The sequence below is a fragment of the Tamandua tetradactyla genome, chromosome 2 (assembly GCF_023851605.1).
Source record: "Tamandua tetradactyla isolate mTamTet1 chromosome 2, mTamTet1.pri, whole genome shotgun sequence".
In the NCBI taxonomy this organism is placed as follows: Eukaryota; Metazoa; Chordata; class Mammalia; order Pilosa; family Myrmecophagidae; genus Tamandua; species Tamandua tetradactyla.
Window position 1 is genome coordinate 50314862 of NC_135328.1, and position 25103 is coordinate 50339964.

The following is a 25103-nucleotide window of genomic DNA, read 5'->3' on the forward strand; positions in this document are numbered from 1 at the left end:
CAATCACCCCCTAACACTCCCAGCAATGCCAAAGACTCAAAAAGAAACTAAGGCACAGAGACGTCACACTACCCTCCTGAGGCCACACAGCTAAAAGCAGGCTGAGGCCAGCCCCACGTTAAAGCTCCACTGACCCCACCAGTACAGCCTCTCAGCTGCCATTGCCTTCCTTCTTGCTATTCTGACAACAATTCCAATAGTAGCAGTGGCGGGGCAGTGACCACCCCAACCCTGCGGCCAGCCCTTCCCGCCTCGCCCACCCAGGCCCCTACCCTGCATGATGTCCTTCATGACGGTCTGCAGCACCACCTCCTCGTAGGTGTTCTCCACCAGGATGAACCTGGCAAAGTCCTCGAAGATCAGTTCCTGGAACCGCGGCAGCTCCTGGCAGGGTGGGGTGGGCGTGGGGAGAGCAGAGCCAGGAGGTCAGGGCTGGGCGGGCAGAGGGTCCATCTGCTCCACCCCACACCTGGGCCCTAGCAAGTGATATTCTCTGGAACCGGAAAGGGGACGGTGGCCAGAGAGGCTGGAGTGGGCGGGGAGGGGAGGGGGGAACACTCACCGACTTGCAGGTGGGGGCCAGCTTCTTAAGCAGGAACGGGATGGTGATCTGCAGCAGCGCCTCCCGGAAGAACCTCTTCCGCACAGAACTGCTGTCGTAGTCGTATTTCTGCCGGAGGAGGAAAGGCGGGGAGGGAGAGGTTTGTATCTCAAGGTCGGAGGGCTCTGAAGCCAGAGCAATAGGCCTCACCAGCCCCTGGCAGGAGGTCGGAAGACCAGTGGCCTCAGTAGTCTCACCTGTAGTTTGGGATCAGAGTGGGACATCCTCCCTGACAACAATCCTGGAGCGGCCTGGGGAGGGCTCAGGCTTGGCCACGCCTAGCACAGGCTCGGGGACAGGGGCAGGGGCTGCTCACCTTTAGCACCCGCTCCAGGATCCGCTGAATCGATTTGCACAGCTCCTCCTTGGTGGGCCCCTTCCCCAGCTCCTGGTGCAGGAGAGTCTCAAAGGTGTACACGGCATTGTCCATTTGCTGCAAGGATACCCGGGAGCATGTGAAGCCACCAGAGTGACCAGAGCCCCTTCCTGCATGCCTCTGATGGAATCCCCAGATCCACCAGAAAAGAAGGAAGGCGGTTTGTATGCTCATTCATTTGTTCACTCACTCACATGGTTACCGAGTGTCTCTCACGCACCTGGCACAGGGTGGAGCTCTGGGCTCAGTTCCTGCTCAAGGAGGCAGGAACTACAGAGGCCCTGCACCCTGTGAAGCCTTGCAGGAAGGGGCTCAGGGAGAAAATGGAGCTTCCTACAAGAAGAGGTCTCTAAGCTGAGACCTGAAAGATGAGGCAGAGTTCAGCAGGTGAAGAGAGGGACAGGTGTTCCAAGCAGATGGGTGAGCATGGGCAGCAGGAGGGAACCGAAGAGGTGGCAGGGCTGGAGAAGGGGGACAGATGGGAGAGCAGGCAGCCAGATAGGCCGCCGTGGAGAAGGGGCCTCTCCTGTGGAAGGCGGTGAGCAGGGGGCAGCAGCCTTGGGGCCCACCTCACGCATGTGGATTTGGGCTCGCTGCTTAAACACAGATGTGCTGGACACGTCAAAACGCTGCTGCAGCCCATCAAGCCGCAATGGGTCCATCTTCTCATAGCAGCTCTGCATCTTGAGAGGGTGGTATGCCAGCTGGGACAGTTTCTCCATGTACTGCAGAGAGGCAGGGCATGTGGGGCCTGAACTAGGGGACCACCTAAGTGGCCAGGTAACCCCACCATCCCCCTACCTTGCCTGGGCCAATGGAGTCCCACCCCTGGTGCTGGCTTGAGCCACCAGGGATAGCCACCTGGGGTGGTGCCCACCGGAGGGCCTGGGACAGGAGGGGCCTGAAGGCAGGGCATGCAGTCCAGAGCACCACACCAGGGAGAAGGGCCAGCCTGCACGCTGGAGAAGGGTTCTCATCCCTTCTGGGGTGCTGGGTAACTATGAACAAGTTGTTCACCCTCTCTGAGTTTCGGTTTCCTCAGCCTCAAAAGCAGGAGAGCATTTTCATGGCTCTCTAAGGTCCTTTCCAATTCTCAAAACGTATGACTATTACTGTCTGTGGACTCCCAATTTTGGGTGCAGGAAATTAAGATTACAGGACCAAACTCTTATCTGTGCCTGACAACTACGTAGGAATCAAGGTAGAAGACTAACCCAAATGGGGTTGGTAGAAGGATGTTCACACAGATAACCGAGAGCAAGTTAGAGAAGACATTGCCTCTCCGTTTGTAGAGTGCACGACTTGATAGGTATAGGTTTAATTCTTTGTTAATTATATTACTTATATCCAGAGTTTGTCCTTACTTCCTCTCTCCTTTCTCTGTATATATATATATATTTAGCAACACTCTTGGCTTATAAAGGCTGGTGGCAGGTGGTTGACAGCCCTACTTTCCTCTAACTGCTGCCCTCCAACAGGACTTGCCACAGTTTTGGCCGCGTGGACCCTGCCCTTTATCTTGGCCAGACCCTCTTCATTTATAGGTTACTTCTGGGACGGGCGAGGCGAGGCGGGCGAGGCGAGGCGGGGCGAGACGGGGCGGGGCGGGGCGGGGCTTGGCGAGGCGGGGCGGGGCCCACCGAGTCCCTCAGCAAGGCCCTGAGGGGACAGCCCGGAACCAAGGCCAGGAGACGCGCCCAGGCCGCGCCCAGGCCACGCCTGTGCCCCGGGAGGCCCTCCCTCGGGGGCGGCGCTCGGCCTCACCTCGCCCAGTTTGTCGATGCCGCCCTCGTTGATGACGTTCAGGTTCACGTCGGTGACCTCCTTGAAGAAGACGTCCCGCACCTCGGCGAAGCCCTGGCTTGTGGGCACCATCAGGGCCTCGAGGATGGACGGGATGTAGGGCTGCACGTGGTTCCGCACGCACACCTCCGCCTTGGGGAGGATGAAGGCTGCGCGGAGAGAGCCAGGTGAGCAAGGCCCCTTCCAGGCACCCAGAAGCCCCGACGCGAGGGGCGCGGTAGCGTCCTCTTTTTAAAATAAAACCACTGGTTGCTTTATGAGCAACCTGGGCTCATAAAGATAATAAATCCATGCAGTAAACACTATAATAGATCTTGATATTTCTGAAACCGTGATGGCAAGAAACTAAGAAAACTGCTAGTCCAAAGTGTCTGCAGTTTTCTGCTTAGCTAGGGATGGAGAAAGACTGGTCTCTGGGAGGGGGCTTGCACCTTCATTTAAAAGATACATAAAATATTTTAGTGGGTTCAGTGAGCTATGTGGTTTCACAAAAACCGAGCCAGGTCCTGTCCTGGAATGGCGTGGCCTGGCTCAGTGTACTTATGTGAAAGGCCATCTTTCCTGGGCAGGACCACCTTCAGGGCGTTCTGACAGAGCCATTTTTACCAGGGGATATTCTGATATCCTCCCCCTCGGCCCAGCTGATGCCATTTCTTCCACAAAATAAATGCCGACTCTTGGTCTCCCATCTAACTCACAACGAGCACCACAAGTATAGAATAACCGCAAGAAAGTGACAACTGCTAAAACTGCACATGGCAAAATGTGTTGTGGGTGACAAGCAAGCTAAAGGATTCCATCTGGCTGGGAACAGAAAGAGCATAGATTGACCTGGAAAAGTTAGACTTGCTGAAAGCAGATCATCACAAAATTAAACTGATGTCTGCTCAAGTTACACGTGGTAAAAACTGTGATTAAAGATAAGTAGAAGACTTCAATTCCTTTGGCAAAAATTTAGATCTTCAAAATCTGGCCTGCAGAAAAGGAGATTTATAGAAATAGCCACAAAACAATATTCTGGGGTTGGAGGAACAACGCTTGCAATCGGGTTTTGATTTTTAAAAATGATCAGTGAATCAAAACACTGCCCCGAAGTTTACATGGAAAAGAATCCCGCCTGGTGGAGGTCTCCATGGAATAAATCGAGTTGGGCCCTGGCCCTGGAAACATGTGGTTTGAGCTCCAGGGGCCCAGCACTGGCCTGCCTACCTCGGATCTTGCTGGCCAGGTGTTCCTTGGAGGTGATAATCTGGTCCATGTCAGTGCGGATGACCGCCTCCATGGCCGGCCGGGCCTGCTGCAGCTTGGAGAGCACCTCCTCGAAGCGGGCCTGGGCCTGCGCGTACACCAGGCGGTACACGGCGTCCGAGATCTGTGGGCAGAGCTGCGGGGTCAGCACCAGGCTGAGGGCACTGGGCTTGCTGCAGGTGCCCCGCCTACCCGCAGGTTCGAGATTTGCCCACCTGGATCCATTGCCGCTGGCGCTCCTGCGGTTTTCCCTTCAGGCGTGGGGCAAGCTCCGCCTTCAGTTCAGGGCCCAGTTCCTCCATCACCAGGTTGCTCAAGATCTAGGACCAGCAGGCACAAGTCGTGGCAGGAGTTGAAGCATACCCAGCTGGTGTGCTCTTCTCCGCATTCCAGTAAGCTCAGCCCCCATGGCTTCTTCCTCCTCCCATGCTTGGTCCTTTGCTCCATGTCTACTGCTTTCTTTCTCCTGAGGTCCCACATTTATCTGCTCAGGAGTCCTGCCTCAGGGCCTTTGTACATGCTGCCTCGCTGCCTCCGTGGGATATTGCATGTGGAATTGTGTGCATGTTATTTGCAGAATGCCTATTTCTCGTGCTAGACAGAGCTCCCTGAGGACCAGAGCTTGTACATCTTGTTTGCACCTGGCCCAGCTCAGTAAATGAATAAAATTAAAAAGGTCTCCACCTGGGTGACCCACCTTGGGCCTCAACCTGCCCAATCTGAGTTTATTGTCCCTTATAACACTGCAGCTCCCCAGAGGCCCATCTCTGTGCCCAGCCCCATTCCCTGGACCCCAACTTCAAGCCATGTCTGCAGTCTCTCTGCCAGTCCTGCTGGCCTCACCTGCACCTCATTTCCACACAGCATCTCCCAGGTGCCATACAGCTCCTTTGACTGGCGGTACATGCGGATGGCATCTGTGAATGCAGGGCCCTCCACCTTGGAGTCCTCGGGGATCCCTGCCCAGGAACAGGAGGAAGACACACACGCACACTCAGAAGAGGCCGCTGAGACTCCCATCACCCTCACAGCAATTGCAGCAGCAGCAGTGATGATAGGAAGGAGCCCACCACCCCACCGGGCGGCCTCCTCTGCCTTCTAGTTACCTCCTCGAATCCTCCCAGCAACACCAAGTTGTGAACCTCGCTATTAACCCCATGCTAGGGTAAAGAAACAAACAGGCTGAGAGTTTGACTGACAGGGACAGGTCCCCTCCTATGAGAGGCCACCCAGAGATCCTTGCTGGTTCCTTGGAGGAACCAGTCCAGGTTCCCCCTTACTTCCTAGACCAAGAGTCTGTAACTTTTCCTGTAAAGGGTCATAGAGTAAATATTTTAGGCTCTACAGGCCAGACATCTCTGCCACAACAACTCAGCTCTGCCGCTGTGATGCAAAAGCAGTCACAGACAACATGCCAACAGATGGGCATGGCTGTATTCCAAAAAATAATGGTTTACGAAAATAAGCAGTGGGCCGAATTTGGCCTGACAACTTTGTTCTACATCATCAAACCCAAAGGGGCCTCGGTTTCCTCTTCTGAACAATGGGAACAATGACCCCTGGCCCGGCCTCACACATCAGCTGTGAGGGGCCGTGGGGTCGGGACAGGACTATGACGTCCGAGGGATGGGAGCGGGCATGGCGGCATCACACTTTGCAGTAGGAGGAGGGGAACGCGTGGTGCAGAGTCTGTCTTGTTTGTTGCTGTGTGCCCAGTAAGGGTCTGGCACAGATGCTAGAAAATTTTCATTAAGGGATAAATTAAGGGGGTTATTACTGATGATGATTAGAAAAAATAATATTCCCATATCTCTATTCTTGTTGGGGACAATGTAAGCGGCCCAGATGGTTCTGCTCTCCCACCACATCATGTCGAAGCAGTTTACTGAGCAAGGGGGGGGGCCTCCAGGCTCAGCGCTGGGGAGGCAGGCTGAGGGAGCTGCAGAATTGGACACCGGGAAGAACGTGGCTCAACACCACCGAGCCAGACAGCGAGTGGGTCACCCTGGCCTCTGACCACTGCCTCCCCGGAGCCAAGGGAAGGGGAAACAGCAGCCTGTGCATCAGAAACCCCAACTCTCACCGCGATGACAAGGAGGTGAGTCACCTCCCACAGAGAAAAGTCCCTCTCTGGAGCGGGTAGACTCCTCCCCAGCCCTCCCTACATCAGGGATGGAAGGGAGCTCAGCAGTGGGGAGACCCAGGCCCAGCCCCGACCCCTGCAGCGGCTGGCTCCCTGTGCTGGGATGGAGGGGGTCGGTGGGGGCAAAGGGGGCAGAGCGGGATGCTCAGCCTGGGTGGCATGCAGAGCACGAGGGGGAGGGAATCCCAGGGCCAGTGCCTGGGGTAGGGTGGGGGGTGTCTCCTTGGGACGAGGTTTTGCCTGGGAAATCAGTGCTGCGCATTTACATGCTGCCTCTCCCATATCAGGGCATTTACATTCTTAGCCCACTATGTCAGGTGTGCAAGGCAGGGACCACCTTCCAGGTGGCAGGAAGGTAAGGCTGGGATGGCAGGAGGGAGACTGCTGATATTCCGGGCCCTGGCTCCAGCCAACTCAGGCATGCAGCCTTCAGCCAGTCCCCAAGCCCCTGTACCTTTTGAGACCCTCTCTATTCTGTACGCTGAGCTGCTGATTTAACAAGAGTGAGAGTCACCCCAGCTGAGCTCCCTCCCTGAGCCTGGCCCTGGGCTGAGCACCGTACACACATCTACTCCTTTAATTTTCAAAACAACCCTGTGAGGGAAGGGTTTTTCTTAGCCCCACTTTTCCAGATGAGGAAACTGAGGCTCAGAGAGGCAAAATTACTTGCTCAAGGACACACAGCTAAGAAATGGCAGCACCAGTGCTCAAATTCAGGACTATGTGACTTCAGCCAGACTTCCTTCCTTTGGGGTCCTGAAGGCCAGGCTGATAAGGGAAAACTGCATCCCTAAGTCTGGGTCAGACAGGAAGAGGCCTGACCTCGTACCCCAGGCCCACACCAAGGACTCTGCTCAGTGAGTGCCTCAGCTGCCTCTTGCCACCCCCAGCTGCTCCAGGAATGCAGGATGTGAGGGGGGCCCTGGGTCGGACTGGCATCCACCCAGCCTGGCCTCTTTCTCCTTCCCACCCCTCACTTCCTGGCAGCCCCTGGAGTGAGCAATTCCAGGCTCTACAATTTCCAGACCCAGCCTCCAAGTTGGAGGAAGCAGAGAACTTTCCCACAGTCCTCAGGGTGGAGGAGAGGACCTCCTCTAAAACCAGCTTTGTCAGCTTTTGCCCTGGGGTAAAGCAGCTCCCCAACCACACAGCCAGACACCTTCCTGTCACAGGACACTCCTTCCTTCCCTGCCCCCATGCTCCAGGCCCAGCAGCTCTCCCAGCACCCCTCCTGCCCACTCACCCCACGCCTGAGAGCCTTCCCACAGCCTCCGAGCTGAGCACTCAGTGTGTGCCAGGCGTGGGGCCACATACTTTGCTCAAACCATGCCTTTACTCTTCCAAGAGCCCTTTGAGGTTGAGCTTAGTATCCTCCTCAAACACACATGGAGAACCAATGGACTCTGTTCCCCTCTTACCCCTACCGCCCCCTCCCCTGGACTGGGGTCACCCAGTCAGGTCAGCCATGGCCAGTCAGCCTTGAAAACTTGGGGAAGGTGGAGCTGGGCCAGGGAAGGAGGAGGAAGGGGGAGAAGGGGGTGAGAAGAGGGAGGGATAAGCCAGGCAGCCTGAGCCCTGAGCACCTCCGCCCAGTCACAGCCCCACAGTCCCCAGGGTCCTGGGAACAGGAGGCCCTTTGTGGGTGGGCAGAGACAGCCCAGGTGGCAGGGGTTGGCTTGACTAGAGATCTGGTTCCGCCCACCTGGCAAATTCCAGGCAGGGGAGGGGCGGCTCTGGAGAGTTGAGCAGAACGGGTGGGGCAAGCCAAGTCAACACAGTGGCCAGCCTGGCCTCCAGGGGTCAGTGACCACACCATGTATTGCCTGTGTGGACTGACCAGGCAGAACTGGTGCCCAAGGCAGGCCAAGGTAGGAGGATGGGGTTGGGGGATCCAGGCCACCAGGAAAGAAGTTCAGGGTCCAGGGCAGGACTGTTCCTTCCCCAAGGAAGCCTTTTTTGTTTTGTTTTGTTTTGTTTTTTAACTTTTTTATTGTATAGTATAAAGTATATACAAAGAAAAGAAATAAAAAAGCAATAGTTCTCAGAGCACTCTTCAACAAGTGGTTACAGAACAGACCCCAGAGTTTGTCATGGGCTGCCATATGATCCTCTCATATCTTCCAAGGGAGCCTTTTTGATCACACTCCTTAGAGACCTATATGGCCCTCCTGACCTGACTCTCAGACCTCCTGCAGCCCCATTTCAGGCTGCCGTCTCCCCACTCCAGGGCTGCCCGCAGTTCCTCCCACCTCAAGACCTCTCCTCAGCTTGCTTCTGCTTCTGTCTGGAACTCCTTCCCTGCATGCTGTGGCTAGTCATCCCTCGGGTCTAACTGAGCCATCACCTCCTCAGGGACCCTGCCCTGACCAACCCCTCCCCCCACCTCAAGGCTCCCCGAGGCTGGTGGCCAGCACTCTGCACAGCTGTGTCTCATCACCCCTGCTGTCCTCATCTGCTCAACATCTGTCTCCCCCCACCCCGAGACTGCTGGCTGCACAAGGCAGCCTGTGCCCAGCCCTAGGCCTGGCTCAGAGTAGACGCTAAAAACTATTTGCTGAATGAATGAGTGATCTGGAGAACTTGTAACTTTACAGGTAAGAACAGTGAGGCTCCGAGGAAGGAAGTGAAGTTCCCAGATTACCCTACACATTGATGGTAAAGAAAAATATAAATGGCCAACCCAGATTGAGCACTGAATGACTCTCACTGTGAAACCTCAAAAACCTGTAAGACATAGGGAGGGATTATTATCCTCATCCTACAGCAAGTCCCAGAGGTAAATTGGCCTCCTAAGATCATGTTGCTAGAAAGTGGCAGCATCAGGATTCAAACACAAGGACAGTGATCCGGGGTTCAAGGGCTCAGCAACCACATGCTTCTGTGAATAATTTCCCAAGTTTTTTTCTAAGCAACACAGAACTATGTTTTCGGAAAAGAAGGTTAGAGATGGTATCACAATGGTTTCTTACAACCCCTAAAGGAAAATTAGAACTCATAGAGCAGGGTTGGCACACATCACCCAGCCATTAGGTGTCACCACCCAGCAATTTAACCCAGGTAAAGGCCCCTCCCCCGCCACAGCCTGGCGCTCACCATTGTTGCAATGCCTGATGCAGTCCTGCAGGACAGCCTGCCACTTGTCCTGCTCGGCCTCTGTCATCAGGCAGAAGTAGTAGTGGCGAGCCGAAGGGTGCCAGAGGATGAGCGGGAACTGCGTGGGGCACTTGAGGATGGGGGCAGAGCCCGATTTCGATGTGGTCCCTGTGGAGACAGTTCTCAGTCGTGGCTGCCCACTGCAGTTTCCCTCGGCCAGAGGACAGCAGGGAGCTGACCGCCCACTCTGAGAGGCAGGCTCAGGCCCAGAGAGGGATGGCCTGTCCCAGGGTCACCAGCAAGTCAGTGGGATGGCAGCATCCTTCTTGCCTGATGTGTCCTCCACAGCCTGGCAGCATTTAGTCCCACCCCTTAGAGCTGGTAATGCACCAGCATCCACCTCCCTTCGGGAAAGGTTCTAATACTATGTGTACAGCACCAGCAACAGGATCAGAGCCCCTCAGAGGTTCAAAGGCTGAGCATTACCTTCGTGGGTTTCCTTTCAGCTTTAAGTGAGGAGGGAAGGGTGGGGGGCACAAAATAAATAAAAAGAGATTTTTCTCTCTTTCTGTTTTCTTGGACAATGATATCTGATTTCCAGTGAGATAACTGGACCTGTGGTGTGACTGCCGCTGTTGTACTGATAATACACAAATAACTGTTCTCCTCTGTGCCCCGCTCTAGGCTCTGCACACACATCGTGTCGCAGGGTCTGGACAACACTCCAGGGTCAGTCCCCTCAGTGCCCATGTTTTATAGATGCCAAAGAAACTGAGGGTCAGAGAGAGGAAGAGCTTGCCCAAGAAAGCACTGTAGAAACAAAGCCAGAGCCGGCGCTGGAATCCAAGGTCAGACTCACCCGAGCCCTCAATTGCCACAGGATAATTACTCCCAAGTCCAGTCTGGGGCATAACCTTCCCCCAGGCCAGCCTCTGCTCTCGATCCTTATTTCCCTGGGATTCTCTGAGAAGCAGACTCTAGGGAGTCTCTGGCCATGTGGGATAGAATCAGGGCACCTAAAACAATTACTCCTCACAAATGCAGTATTGACTTGGCAATTTACAAAGCAGGGGCACCTGGTTGTCTTCTCCCGGGTATCTCTCAAGGAGGAAGAAAGGGCAGAGCAGGGAGATCCCTGTTCCACAGATGCAGGACAGAAGGCTCAGGAAGCCGTGGCACTTGGGTGGCTTACACAGGACCAGCTCCGATTACCCAGGTGGTCTCAGGCAAACCCCTGCCTCTCGGACCCACATGGCCTCTCCTTTGAAGGGTCCAGGAGGTCCCTTGCACCTGCTGACAGCTCTGAGCCCAGCTTTTCTTTCGATAAACATGGGGTCTGGAGCTCCGGGCTCAGGGCCACCCCTCCCAGGGCCAGCCCCCGGGCATGTCAGTCTGGGATGGATGGTCCTTTACCTGGTAAGGAGCTGCCAACGAGTTCCAGGTACTGGTCCAGGGAAGTGAGGATTTTGTAGCCTGCACTGTTGATGATGGCTCGGGGTGGTGCCTGCCGCTCATAGGCCTGAGGAGGATGCAAGAGAGAGGGTACCTGGACGTTAAGGGTGTGGCCAAGCCCAAATGCCAACCCAGCTCTGGCTCCAGGGCCCCACTCCAAGAGGTGGACGGAAAGAAACAAGGAGAAGAGGAATAAGAGTCCCTCTCTCTTCACCGCGGCTAGAGAGAACATGGCACAGGGAGCCAGGCCCAGGCTCTGGGCTCAAATCCTGGCTCTTCAGGGTACCTTAACTTCCTCAGTTTTCTCATCTATAAAACTAGGGTAATGCCAGTTCCTACCTCCTGGGGCCATGTGAGAAGTGAGTGAGTGAATCCATGTAAAACATTTAGCCCAATGCCTGGCACACGGCAAGGACTTATTGTTTTCACTTCTGCTACTATTGCCTGTGTAACTACCAGGAGTCACTAGTGGGATGTCTATTACTGACCAGGCACCATGCGAAGGGAAATCATGCTTCATTTTACAGAATTCTCGCACTCCAAGAGATGGGTGCTACTGTTAGTCATAGGTTCACAGTTGGTGAATAGCAGACCTCAGACGTGAACCAGGTCCGCCTGCCTCCAGAGGCTCTTTGACCATTACCCTGAAATGCCCCCCAATTTCCTATGTTATGCCTATCACTGAAGTCCCCTCTGGAGGAACAGGGGTATTTGGTCTGGACACTGCTTCACTGCCTTCTTACACATGAGGGAAGGGAGCAGGGAGCAGTTAGTTCTGATGCAATAGCTTATACAGCAGGGCTGCCACGCTGCACCCTACCACCAGGTGTCACTCACTATTCAACACATTTCTAGAAGTGACTCAGAACCTCTAGGGCAGTGGTTCTCAAACTGCGGTTCCTTCTGCCAATAGCTTTAACATCAATCTGAAATGCAAATTCTTGGCCTTACTGGAATCAAAACCTCTGAGGACAAAACCAGCAATTTGTTCAAGGAGACTTCAAGTGACCCTGATGCTTGCTATAATTGAGAAACTGTCGTGGGGTATGAGGTTGCTCCTGACCATAATGCTCTCCCAGGGATTTGCCTTGAAATGGGGAACTTAGGTGCTGAGCCTTTAGGCTGCTCTGGAGAAAGCTTTAGTAGAAGAAACTGGGTCTATGGCTCATCCAGGAGGGACTTCCCTGAGAGCCCAAAGCAAAGTAAGGAACAATCAGCCCTACCCCCTTCTCAGACCAGACCTAACCCTGGCAGGGCAGGGGCTCCTAAGGGAGGGATCTGGAACGAAAGAGATGGAACTGCATGCAGCCTGGGGAGCAGAGGGAGAGGGCAGATACCTCAGGGGTTAGCTGAGGCAAGGAAGGCCAGACTCATGTGTTCAACAGCTCACTGTGGCTGCTGAGAAAGGCAAGTATGGGGGAGATCAGAAGAGCAGCTGGATACCCCAAGAAGGAGACAGAGGTGGGAGAAGGGCCAGGTCTGGGGCTGCTGGAGATGGAGGGATTTGGAGGGACTAGTGTGAGAATGGATAGGATCTGGTGTTGTGCTGGTTATGAGAAGAAAGTCAGAGTCACAGGTGACCCCCAGATAGCTGAGCACCTAGACAGCTGGAAAGCCATTCTGAGAGGCAGCCCGAGGGGGGGGGGGGGGGGACGGGACGCTGAGGTTCTGCTTTAGTCCTGGCAACAGCTGTGGGGAGGTACAGGCAGCAGGCTGTTAAGGGTCTGGAGCCTCAGATTGAGAGTGGGGATATACGGTGGTAACAGTGTGACTAGCCAGCCAGGGGAGCAAGTGGAGACATGGGAGAAGCAGGCCCGGGTTGGGGGGTGGGGGGTGCTCAATGCCTGCCGCTTGCAGTTGGTGGGGGTAGGACTCACCACTTTGTTCTCATAGAGCACTAGTCCGTAATTGTGGGGCACGAGACTGAAACGGTTCCTCCACTTCTTGTTGTCCTCCTGGTACTGGAAGAGGTTCCCCGAGAAGATGATGCGCTCATCCAGTGGCACCTGGGGAGGGAAGGAGGGGTGCGGAGTGAGGCCCAGGAACCCCATCTCCTGGCAGAGGAATGGGGTCCCAGGAACCCCATCTCCTGGCAGAGGAATGGGGTCCCCCAAGAAGGTGAAGCCAGTCAGCAGCACCCCTGAACTCACGGAGTCCTCGCTGCACGGTTGCCCATTTGGCAGATGAGGAAAGTGAGGTTCAGGGCAGTGAGGGGTTTGCCCATGGTCCAGGCAGGGTAGTGGTGAGGCCAAGCCCAGCGAGCCTGGAGCAGGACCACGACTCAGGGCCCAGCCAGGATCAGGGTTTCCTGCTGGGGGAGGATTTACTCCAGGCTGGGGATACAACTAGGTCTGGGGAGCTTTCTCTGGAATCCGTGGCAGGCTGCACCCCCGTCCACTGTGCTGGAGGCGCTGACACTCAGCCCAGCCAGCAGCCTGGAGCCCCAGCACTGCTCTCCCTGGCCCGGCTCCACAGCCGTGGACAGGCCTCCCCCAGCCCTGAAAGCAGGCAGGAAGGCTTCCCTGAACCTGGGTGGGGGCCAAGGTCCTTGATCTGGGGGTGCCTGTCCTTTGACCAGGGTTCTGGTGAGGAGCATAGGTGACTCAGAGCCTGATTAACTTATGTGATGAAGCCGAAGAGCAAGGCAGAGTGCCCCAACTGGGGCAGGCTCACCTGCGGGGCGGGGCAGTGTTGGAGGAGTAGCTAATGTTCTTTTCTGTTTCTCGGCAGGTGCTAAATGTTCTGTAATGAATAAGGTGCTTTTTGCAAAAAGAAACATTTAGCTTATACAATCATGGGTGGAAATCATTATTGTGTCTAAACCTTCCTAGCATCCTTGCCTGCTTCTGGGTGTGGGCAGCCCCCCAACAAGTCCCCCGGCCCAACCCCCCACCTTCTTCCCAAGCACTGCCCGCCTCCCGCCCCCCCCCCCCCCCTGCCGAGAATCCGGACACTCAGTGCCCTTCACACGCGCCCCCCACCCCAAGCTCCCTCCCAGCTGCTCTTCAAGGGAAAACGCCAAAGGCCAAACACTCTTGGAAAATGAGAGCCCATTGTGCTCAAACAATAGGACCCCGAGGGCTGCTTCCTACCCAAGGATAAAAATATTTACAGGAAAATAAATGGTACCCCCCAGCCCCCATGAGGGGGCTTTGCCCAAGTCACAGAGCTGCAGCTCGGGGTTGTCTAAATTTAGACCAAGGCCTATACTAAAGCCAGCCCTTCAACCACTCCCCCTTCCTAGAAAGAAAGAGCAACTGAGCTCTTCTGTCATTCTGGAAAGATCAGCCACCCCCCCCAACACCCACCCCACCACCCCACCACCCAGCCCAGTCGCCTTTGGTTGATGACCCCCTTCCCTGCCTGGCAGGAGCCCCAGGACAGGAGCAGGGAAGACTACAGCAGTGCATCCCCGGGAGATGGTGGCACCGGGGCTCACCCCCACCCTTCCCTAGAGCTTTGGGCAGCCTGAAATGAGGCCGCCTGCGGGTTTGGGTTTTATTTTTAAGACTTTATTTTTAAGAGTCGTGTTTCAATTGGAAGGCCCACAGGAAATGAAATGGAACCCGACAACCCAGGCAAAATATTTCTGAATCTGCACAGCTCTCGGCTGCCGCAGGGGGAGCCTTTGGTGGTTAAAGCCCAGGCCTGGGCTCTGGCGCAGGTTCCTACAGGGAGCCTCAGTTTCCACATCTGTGAATATAACCAAAGCACCTCCCTCAGAGGGGCATCCCAAGGGCTAAATGAACAGTGCCTGCACAAAACAAGTGCTGTTATTATCATTATCATTATTTTTTTTTCTAGCCATATGATCTTGGTTAATGACTTACCATGGTCATCAGTTTCCTAGGTGCCAAAATGGAGCCACCAATCCCGGCTTCTCAGAGAGCATGCGCAATTTACATGTTACTTTCTCTTACCCTACAATGAGTCTGCACCTCTTATGAGTGTTCACGGCACACCTGGCACAGAGTAAATGCTTAGTGACTCTTAGCCTCTCTTTCCTTTCTGTGTCCAGACAGGGGAGCAGTTCCAGCCTTGCAGGGTCCCAGTCCTCCTTTTCTGACCACACAGGTGTGTACCTGCCAGACACCTAGGTCAGGCACCTCTGACCCCTGTGCCATAATTGGGTCAGGATATTGCCATGACCCCAGAGAAAAACAGCATTTTGGGGGTCCAAAAGCAAAGGGGCCTGGGACACTTCAAGAAGCTTGGGCGCACACCCCTAACTTCCCCTCACCCCAGGCAAGCCAGGGATCCCAGAACAAATGGCTCTTGGCTAGGAATCTGGATCCAGCTTTGGTCCTGCCTTCTCCATCCTGGGAAAGCCATTAAAACACTCAGCTCCAGCCTCTGTGTATGCTTTCTCTCTTCTCCTAGCAAATTTTTCCTCAGCTGTTGTGTCCTCAACTTGGATAGCCCTTCTTCCAGGAAGCCCTCCTGGAGCATTTGGACAAAGTCAGGCCCCTATTGCCTGTGTTGCCCTGGTCAGCTGGCACTTCATCGTGTAAATGGCTATTTAGTCTGTCTCTCTGAGGGTCTGTGGGAGCAGCGAGGGCAGTGAGGCCAGCCAGAAGCACTCAGTGTGGATGTCCTCGGCCCTGAGTCTGCCTGGCTTTCTTTGCACACCCTCCATCTCTCTCTTCAAGATAATGCCTTAGTCTCATCAGCAAATATTTTCTCCCAGAAAAAACCACAGGGCTCATTCCAGCCTTGTGAGCCATTTTCCCACCCAAGTTAATGCCTCTAGCTGGAACAGCCTGGAAGACGCCAAAGAGTAAGGAATCCTCAAGGCCAGATCAAGGGATGGCCAGCTCTGACGTGAGCTGTTTTGATGCCCGCCCCTTTTGGTTTCATGGTAAATGGACACATTTACAGTCACTTGGAATTTGGTGGGAGGGGAGTGAAGCAAACCCAAACCTCCCAGTCTGTGGCCCTCACGGCCTCTTCTTTCTGCTCTGTCACCTCCCCGGTGCCCCCCCCCCCCCCCCCCCCGCCATGCCCTGTTCACGTCCTGCTTCCCAGGAGGCAGTCCCAGTAATTCAAATCCTGTCCGGCTTTCAGAGCTCCGTGAAATCCCCACCCTTTCTGTGAAGTTGCTGAATTCTCTGGCTCATACTGAATCTTCTCATCTCTGAATGCCATTTTACAGACAGAGAAACTGAGGCTCAGAAGGAGGAAAACATTTGTCTGAGGTTACACAGCAAGTTAGAATTCAATTCCCCTTAATCTGCGCCTCCCTTGCTATGCACCATTTATTCTCTCACTGCAGCCTCAGCCCCCCCCTCCTCTGTGTGTCAGAGGAGGAGACAGGGACTTAGAAGATGAGTCAGCTGCTCAAGCCCCCCTTGATGGCACCATCACCAGGACCTCATAGCCTGGGCAGTCAACGATGAGGAAATGCAGCCACTCATGGCCGCCAGCACCAGGAACTGGGGTGGCCTGGCCGACCAGGCTCAAGCCCCACTGTCAGGGTCAGAACCCGGCCAGTCAGGGTCTCCAGAGGGACGCTACTTCAGGGCGGCATCTGGACCTCAGGGCCACGGCACCTGTGCAGGAAACCTGGCACCCTCCATCCTCATCAACCTCCCTCTGCCACCCGCCTGACAGTCTGGGGGGCAGGGGGGAAAGGTCACTGAAAGGGACTGACATAGCCCAGGGTTCGCTCTCAACAGGACTTCCTGGGCCCATGTGGGTGTCCATGCCCACCCCCAAGGGAGCAAGAGCTGGGTCTCTCTCCCCAAGCCCTCAGACCCAGGCCCAGCACATTCCATTTCTTCTCCGCCTCTGCTCCACAGCCAACCCCAGGGTCCCCTCCCTGGGAGGCTTGCTCACCTTCTCCAGTCCAAACTGACCCCTCGGGCTGGAGCCAGGCAAGATCCAATCCTTCACTAGACAAATATTTACTGGGCAAATGTGACATTACTATCAGTACCAGGATAACGACAAGGCCAGAGACAATGATAGCAGCAGCCAGCACTCATTGGGCACCTTCCCTGTGGCAGACACCCAGGTTTTACCCCTCACATCCTGCCTGTGAAGGAGGTGTTCTCAGTCCCATTTTACAGAGGAGTAAACTGAGGTCCTGCAAGGTGAGGTCATTTGTCCACAGGCACCCAGCTTAAAAGTGGGGGGGCTGGACATGAGACCCAGCACTGAGACAAGGGGTTGAGCTGCGGGAGTCGCCCATGAGGCGTAAAGGGGCCTCGCCCACATGACCCTGCTCGCCCGCCAATTCAGAAGCCGGGCAGGACCCTTGGAGACCATCGCAGCCACACGGGAAACTGAGGCCTAGAGAAGCAAAGTCACTCGCCCAAGGCCACGGGGCAAGTGGGTGGCAGGGCACGACCCAAAGCCAGCTGGGCACCTCACCTTGCGCCAGAGCAGCTGGGCCTGCGGCGGGCCGGTGCCCTCGATCTCGTGGCGCATGCTGTTGAAGAGCGCGACGCCGTACTGGTCCTCATAGAAATGGAGGAACTCGGTCAGGATCTTCCCGGTTTTCTCTGAAAGGGAAGGATAGACAGCAATGTGAGGTCCTCATGACTATTGACACACAGCAGTGCTCCTGCAGGGAGGGACATCCACAAAGCCCCAGATTCCTGCATGTAAAATTATGTGCACAAGCTCCTGGGTTTCTTCTATCTGACAGTTCAGGTCAGAATCGGGCATTTCCTGCAAACACATCAGGTGTGCGCCTTGGAAAAGGGGAACCACCTGTCAGGAAAATGGGCAGTGATTGCGGGTGGAGAAATCACCAAAGGGAAAACACAAAAAACCAACAGACAAACGAAAAAGACACTCAGCCTTGCCAGTAATCAAATAAATGCAAATGCAGACCTGATTTTCTACTCCCCAGCCTGTCCCCTGCCCCCACCACCAACTGGTAAACTTTATACACACTGGCGATGCCCTGGGCGGGTGAGGGTGGAGAAAGGGGCAGTCTGACCCACAGCAGGGGGCTGGGGGCGGGACAGCCTTCCGGAGCATGCCTGGCGGCAACAGGCACAACTTTGAGGGGGTGTGCTGGGCCCCCCCCCGGCACTACGCTCACATGCCTGGGAATCCACCCCCACCGAGCAACTCACAAGAGAATACGAGGCGCAGATGCACCAATCACTGGAAACAACCCAAATGTGCATTGATAGGAAATGATTCAATAAATAATGGTTCACCCAAGACACTAAAAAGATTGGGGAAATCTGTGTGTAACAGCGAAGGGAGGATGGCCACCCTGCATGAAGAAAAGCAAGTTACAGAATCACATGTAGAATATAATGTCATTAAGAAAAATGTTCCTGTTTGTGCCTATAAATTATTTGTGCTTGAATACTTGAGAGAAAAAAACTGGGACTGGCGCTCACCTGACTGTTAAGGGTGGGACCTCTAGGTGTTGGGACCGGGGAGTGCAGACTGAACTTCACTTTTTGCTTTGTTCACTTTTATAGCATTTGCATTACTTTACCAGCATGCTTCCTTCTACAATAAAAAATAACACTCTAAAATTAAATAATGTACCAAGTTAATAACGCGTTTCTTTCACTGGCTGCTTTCTTCTGCTGAAGCAGCTTCTGAATGGGGCCTCAGTATCCACTGCACAAAGGAAGAAACTGAAGCCCAGAGAGGGAATGACCCATGAGGAGGGCCATCTCCTTGATAGAGGCTTTCAGGTCCTGAAAAGCTGCAACTTGAGTTCTGACCTGGGGTTTGCACTGACTCACTGTACAGCTCCCCTCTCCAGGCCTCAGTTTCCTGCCTGCACCCCGAGGAGGCTGGACTCAGTGATGGACAGGCCCTGCCATCTCCGACCACACTGGAGTTCAGTTTCAAAGACCTGTCCTTCCTCCAAGGAGAAACAGCTGACGTGACCTGCCCATGATGGCTGGTGTCCAAGTACCAAGGAAACCATTAAATCCTCCCAACGGCTCCACTACACAGCAGAGCAAACAGAGACCCAGAGAGGTGAAGTCCCTGGCATAAGGTCACAGAGCTCACCAGCAGCAGGGCTGGGATGCAGTCCTGGGGCCCAGCCAGGAGGTAGTGGCTGGAGAAGATGGAGCATCTTCCCCACATTCTCACACCCACAGAGGTGAGAACCCCAGGTCTCAGGCCGAATACTCCCTACCCCCATCTCAGTGACAGAGGGGGAGGGACAAGGGAGAGGGAAGGGAAGGAAGGAGGGATCCACTCTCCCTCCACAGGCAGGTCAGCCCATCAACCCCTCTCCAGGGACCTTTTGTGGAGTGAAAGCATGTCTGTCCAGATTCCAGTTTGGGGGGGGGGGGAAGGGGAGAACAAATGAGGAATTTGCTTTGAATGCCTGCTTTTTAAAAAACCATAAACAACGAGAACATTCTGGGAGATGATGGGAATTGTTCTGAAATGATGAGGCAGGGTGGGGGGGGGGAACTGGGGTCATGGCCTGGGTGGTCATGACATGGCCATCAGCGTAAGGGCCACCATTTTTTAAGTATTAATGATGAACCATCCCTTGGGCAAGTTTTACATGTTTGATCCCCAAGAACCTTCGTGAAAACCTTGAAGGAGTCACCACTACTGTTTTCCTGCCTTAGGGCTGAGCAGGCTGGCGGAACCAGGACTCAAGAACAGGGTTTCCAGCGACCAGCACACATGGCCGCAGCCCCAGGTTCTGTCCCAACTCTGCCCTGGCACTCTGTGGGTAGCAGAATGGGTGGTATTACCATCGTGGCCAGCAGGACGGGCAAGGCTCTGCCTCTCTCTAGGCTCAGTCTCCAATCCTAAAATGCAGGCTTGCGCCTGCTGACCTCAAGGCTCCTTGTGTATACTCAGTCCTCAGACAGACCCTCATCTCAGACAGACCCACAACCAGGACATGCTGCCAGAACTCTCAGGCAGCAGGCCCAGGAAGGAGCTCCCTCCCTGTGTCAGGACTTGAACCCAGGTCTGCCTGACCCACAGCATGATCTCAGCTGCCAGGGCAGCCAGGACAGTGCATCCAGGCAGGCAGTAGCTGGGGACAGAAGGACCCCTGGGTCTGGACTGGAGACAGAACTGGAATGGTATGGCTGAGCCAGGCAATGCCAAGCCAGCATCCTGGTGTGGGATGTCAAGGCCCAAGTCGGGCGGGGCTGTGGGCTGGAGAGGAAGCCGTGGGGAGCGCTGAGGAAGTGAGAATCAGAAGGCAGTGACCCAGTGCCTGCCAGGGCAGGAGCCGGAGGAAAGATGTGGCGGAGGTTTGAGTCCCAGAGCCAGGTCAGTGCTGCTGACAGGCCTAAAGCAGTCAGCAGGCCAGGGGGCCGGGCGGGGTGGAGGCCAAGGATGAAGCGCATTCCAGGTATTTTGTTGGGATGTAGTCAGACAAGTTATCCACATGAAACTGTGGGACCAGTGTCCAGTAAAGATGGAGGTGGGTACAGGGCATGGGGGAGGTCAAGGTAGAGAGTGGAGAGAGGTGCGAAAACAGGCAGAACCTCAGGGCTTCTCATTTAACAGAGTAGGAAAAGAGGCAGTGGCCCCACAAGAGAAGAGATGGGACCCAGCCCCGCTTGCCCTGCAAACAAATCACAGAGGCTACACCCCCAGTTTCACCCAGCTCTAATCACAGGCATGCTTTTGCTATACAAACTCAAGAACTATATAGAGCTGGGTCAATTCCTAGATAACCCCTTTGCTATCTGAAATTCCAGAACCAAACAGATGGGAAAGTGTGGGATCCTCTCCTTCCAACCTTGCTCTGGGCTCAGGAGCCAGTGGGTGGGGAAAGCGAGGGGTGCTAGCATTTGTCTAAGGGTCGCAAATTCCACAAGGGTGGGCCTGGATCCCTCTTGCTCACTGCTGGAGCCCAGTGGTGGGGTATGGACATGGGGAGAGGGGAGTCCAATCAATAGTTACCAAGAGCCCATCTGCACCAGGCCCACAAGGACTGGGGAGGCGGCTGGGCGGGCAGTGGGACAGCAGAGAAGTGTCAGGGGAGGGATGGGGGCGAAGGCAGCCTGCGAGGGGCTGCGAGGATGGTGCCCAGGCAGCACAGGGGACAGGTGCGCTCAGGGCAGTTTGGCAGCAAAGGAAGAGGCGGAAAGGGAAGACTCAAGGAACAAGGCTGCAGGGGGGCTTCTTGGCAGAGGGAGCGCTGAGCACATTTTTGAGAGGTGTCCTAAGACAGCTTGGGAGGAACTGCCACATGCTGGGTACAATGGAAGTGACACAGGACGCTGGGTGCCTGGGCACGTGTCCCAGAAGGACTGGGAAGGCAGGAGGGGGAGGGTCCCAGCTGGCTCAGGGCTCAAGAGGGGCGTGCTCCAACTGGTTCCCCCAGGGCCTCTCCGGGCAGCCGCAGCAGGAGGAGAAGCCAGGCTGACAGGGCCAGGCCTGGCTGCTCCTCTGGCCTCCTGAGCTCGGGGGCCACAGCCCCGGCACCCCCCTCCCCATGGGTCCTCCAAGACCCCTCCCTGTAAATGCCATGCTGCACCTCACTTATTCCTTCTGCTGTCCCTGCAGCAGCTAACTCATGACTCCAATGTGCGGGTGGCCTCTCTCTCTCCCACGCCTACCTACACCAGCTCTGCCTGCTCCCTCCCACAGCCTCTGGAAACACCACACGCTGAGGATTTCAGGTGTCAGTTGGGGTGAGACTAAGGCTCACCACCCCGAAGGGGACTCTGGGCCGCGCCAGTGAGGGGCCACCATAAAGCCACATGGCCAGCCAAGGCGGCCAGGGCTCGAGCCCCACCCAGCTGGCCCCCTCTGGTGCTGGCTCTGGCCACTGCCCAGGAGGGCATCCCTCCCCACAGCAGGCAGAGGGCACAGGCCCCACCTTCAGAGCAGGGCCGGACTCGGGGGTCCTGGGCCAGTTACAGGAAGACCCCAGCTAGCTTCTGTAAGCACAGAGACGCTGGGGAGGAGCAATTTGTGGGTGTCTGCCAGCCTTGCCCCCCTTCCACAGCCTCCCCTCCATCCTCCCTCGCGGACTCCGCCCAGGGCCGTCAGAGGGAGCCGCTGGGGGAGTCCCTGCCCTCCGGCCCCACGGAGCCCTGCCAGCGCCTCAACCTCAGGGCCTCAAGCTCTGGAAACGGGCATAAGAGAAGCCACTTCGGGGCTGCCCGGGAGGCGCTTAGCTCAGGGCCCTCATAAATGTTACTGCTAATCGTAGCTGTGCTCAGTTTATAACAAGGGCAAGGGATTATTTGAAATTTTTATTAGCAGGTGTAACTTTTAAAGTCTTTAAAAATCCAACGAAGCTTTTTTTTTAAGAACCAGGACAAAAATCACAAAATAATAATGATAATGATCAGTAGTTTCAACAGATAATGGTGAGACCAAAGGAGCAACTCCTAGAAGGAAGGAGGAAGAAACTGCACAGGTGAGATGGTGGGACGGTAGAGGTACAGACACACGTGTGTGTGTGAATGTGTGTGTCCATCTGTCCAAGGAAAACCCAGGAACCCAGGGCTCCCCCAGACCACCAACATACCTCAGAACAGGATCCACCTTGTTCAAATGGCCCCAGACATGAGGACAGGAGAATAAAAATCTCCACTCTATAGGTATATAAACCAAACCCCGGAAAAGAGTAAACAGCTATGAAAGGCCATTTCAGTACTCTATTGGTCAGTCCACAGAACAAAACTCTATTGGCACACTCCCGTGGGGCTGCCCAGGGGAGGGCCCGCCTGGGGGGTGCTGATCCCCTGGTTAGCCCAAGAGGGCGGCCCATGAACTCTGGGGGCGGGGCTGGGAGTGGGGCTGAGGGCCCTCATCCGTGCCCGGCCACCCCTGGGCTCTGTGACCTCAGCAGCCACTGCCTCCATCTCTGTGCCTTATCTGTACTATGAGGGTACTGAGGTCCATCTGCCCACATGCCAGGACGTAGGGGTCAGGGCAGAAGGCGCGCGCGCGCGCGCACACACACACACACACGTGTGCACACATATAGCTGCACACACACACTCCGGGGTTGGAGCTGAGTCAAGTCTTTAAGGCAGCCATTGAGGAAAGGGGAGCGCTGTGGATCCCAGGAAGGCTCCACTTCCCAGACGGTCGGAGCCCTCCTTCCAAGAGCGGTACCTCCTGGGGCCACAGGGGACCGACCCCTCACCAGCCGCCCTCCTAACTCTGTCTCCAGAACTCCCAGAATTTACCAGGTGGGCCCATCCACCAAACATGTTCGACAGCTCATTTAATCCTAACAGATAAAGAAACAGGCTCAGGGATACCCAGTGACTTACTCAAGGGCACAACCTGGAAGGGAAAAGAGGTGGGTTTTGAGCCTTGTCTCACCAAAACCTGTTCATGCAGAGACCCCATCCTACATGGCGTCTTCATCCCGGCAGCCTCTCATGCTGCACCGTGCTGCAATTTACAAAGCTCTGCATTTACATTCTCTTCCTGGGTCCACAATAGCCCCAAGAGGCAGGCAAAGCAGGTGTTACTGTTCCCATTTTACAGATGGGGAAACAGCCTCAGGGAGGCAAAGTGATTTTCCCAAGGTTGCACAGCAAGTGAGTGTCATCAGAGCTGGCAAGGGACCATCACCACAACTGCACCCATACTTGTCCTTCTCTCTAGGCCACAATTTTATATGTTAAATGGGTGGGTGGGTCCCTGTCAGCTCAGCTGATCTGAAATCTCAACGATGATCTAATCGGTGCTATCCTGGCCCCCGGAGCTGACCAGGATGCTGGCCTCAGCACCTCCTCCAAGCTGTTGATGAGTCAACTCTCACCCGCGCTGGACAGAGCAACTGGGGAAGATGTGGGGGGGGCGGTGGGAGGAAGTGGGGGTAGTTCAGCACCACCGCCACTGCAAACAGGGCACAGTCTCCTCACATGTACATGCGCCCCACATTCACCCAGCTCTGTCACCTTCTAGCTGTATGGTCTTAGACAAGTCACCTCCCCTCTTTGAGCCTTTGTTTCCTCCTCTGCAAAGTGGTACCAGTACCTAACTGATCAGATCAATTAACCTTATGGAGTACATCACTAATGGGGCTCAAAAAGTGTCTCTAGTCTTGGGAAAGAGCCTTGAAACAGGGTGCATAAAAAACAGGGTGCATAAGCCCTGGCCCACCCATCGCCAGGCCAGCACCAGCAGCAGACAAGGAGGCCGGAAGAACGCTAATCTCTGATTTTCCAAACTGACAATGTTAAGGATCATGCTGCTTCCTGTGCCTGCCTGGAGTTAGATAGTAGGGGCCGGGCAAGGGCTGGTGAGACCTCCAAGTGGTGGGGGATGGAGTCCTGGGCCTACTGGGCAGAGGGAAACTGAAACTCAAAGAGCAGAAGGGTCTTGCTGAGTCAAGGATGGGAGAAATGCAGAGGCCCTCTGACAATGGACTCAGAAAGCGAGACCTCAAGGCCTCAAAAGTCAAACTAAAGAGTTTCTTTGCCTCTTCACGGACCTCCCACGTGAACGGTTTCACCTGGATCATCCCTTTGAATCCTCAACTCAACCCAGGGGCAGGTGGTGTCATATTGGGGACAAGGACACCGAGATCCAGAAAACTGAGAACCCCTGCCCAAGTCCCTTGGCTGGGAGCAGCAGAGGCAGCAAAGGAACCCCAGCCCATGGGCCCTCAGAGCCCGAGCACAGAAGCCCACTCCAAGCTGATCATGAGGCGTGGGGAGGAAGAGGACGACCTCCAGCCAAGAGCACACTCAGCCTCGTGTCGACCATAGGGACTCCACGCCACTCACACCTGCTCACCTGCTCTGACCTGAGCTGAGGGCACTGTGCCAAACCCTGTCCCCAGCTTATCCGGTCCCTCCAGTGGGCTCCAGGGACACACCTCACCCACAAGGCCAGGCCCGGTTTCAGGGTTTCAGGGCTGAGAGGTTTGCTGAATGAAATCAGGCAGGCAGCACCCTGCAGGGTGGGGCAGGCCCAGAACCTGCCTGCCGGGTTCCCAGAACACTGGGAATGGGGTGGGGGTGGAGTAGGGGGTGAGGGGCTGAGGACAGGAAAGAAAGGTGAGGAAGCAGCAAAGAGGCAGAGGGGCGGCAGGGACTCAGTTTCCCTGTGTTGTGGAGTTGTCCAAAGTGCCACCATCTCCATCATCTACCTGGGTGGCAGGGAAAGCTCAACGATCAAAGAGGTAGTGACACCCTCTGCGGTCACACAGCATGTTCCCAACAGAACTGGGTTAGTGTGCCTGACACCAGGTGCCTAATCCAGAGCCTTTCTACTGACCATTCCTATCAACATTATTGACACATAATAGCAGAGGCCGTTTATTCAGTGTTTCCTCTGTGCCAGAGATGACGCTACATGTTTGCACATTATTTCATGCATTGCTCCTACTTTACAGTGAACATGGAGGCTCAGAGAGGTCAAGTGACTTCTCTAGGGAAGCACAGCTTATAAATGAAGAAGACCCAGAATAATCTGAGTCTAAAGTTCACCAGGTAACCAAA

At 55.2% G+C, this 25103-nt stretch overlaps 1 protein-coding gene across 3 annotated transcripts in view; it reads right to left on the reverse strand.

Moving 5' to 3' along the window:
- NIBAN2 (niban apoptosis regulator 2) overlaps positions 1-25103 on the reverse strand; it is a 52832-nt gene that overhangs the window by 2544 nt on the left and 25185 nt on the right. For all 3 annotated transcript variants that reach the window (XM_077145449.1, XM_077145466.1, XM_077145456.1), the window contains 12 exons: positions 17089-17219; positions 12594-12722; positions 10678-10783; positions 9265-9432; positions 4872-4987; positions 4244-4348; positions 3990-4152; positions 2742-2929; positions 1547-1702; positions 918-1034; positions 563-670; positions 273-384 (listed from right to left, as the gene is read on the reverse strand). In XM_077145449.1, coding sequence (XP_077001564.1) covers positions 273-384; positions 563-670; positions 918-1034; positions 1547-1702; positions 2742-2929; positions 3990-4152; positions 4244-4348; positions 4872-4987; positions 9265-9432; positions 10678-10783; positions 12594-12722; positions 17089-17219 — 1599 coding nt within the window. The remainder of the gene's footprint in view (positions 1-272; positions 385-562; positions 671-917; positions 1035-1546; positions 1703-2741; positions 2930-3989; positions 4153-4243; positions 4349-4871; positions 4988-9264; positions 9433-10677; positions 10784-12593; positions 12723-17088; positions 17220-25103) is intronic.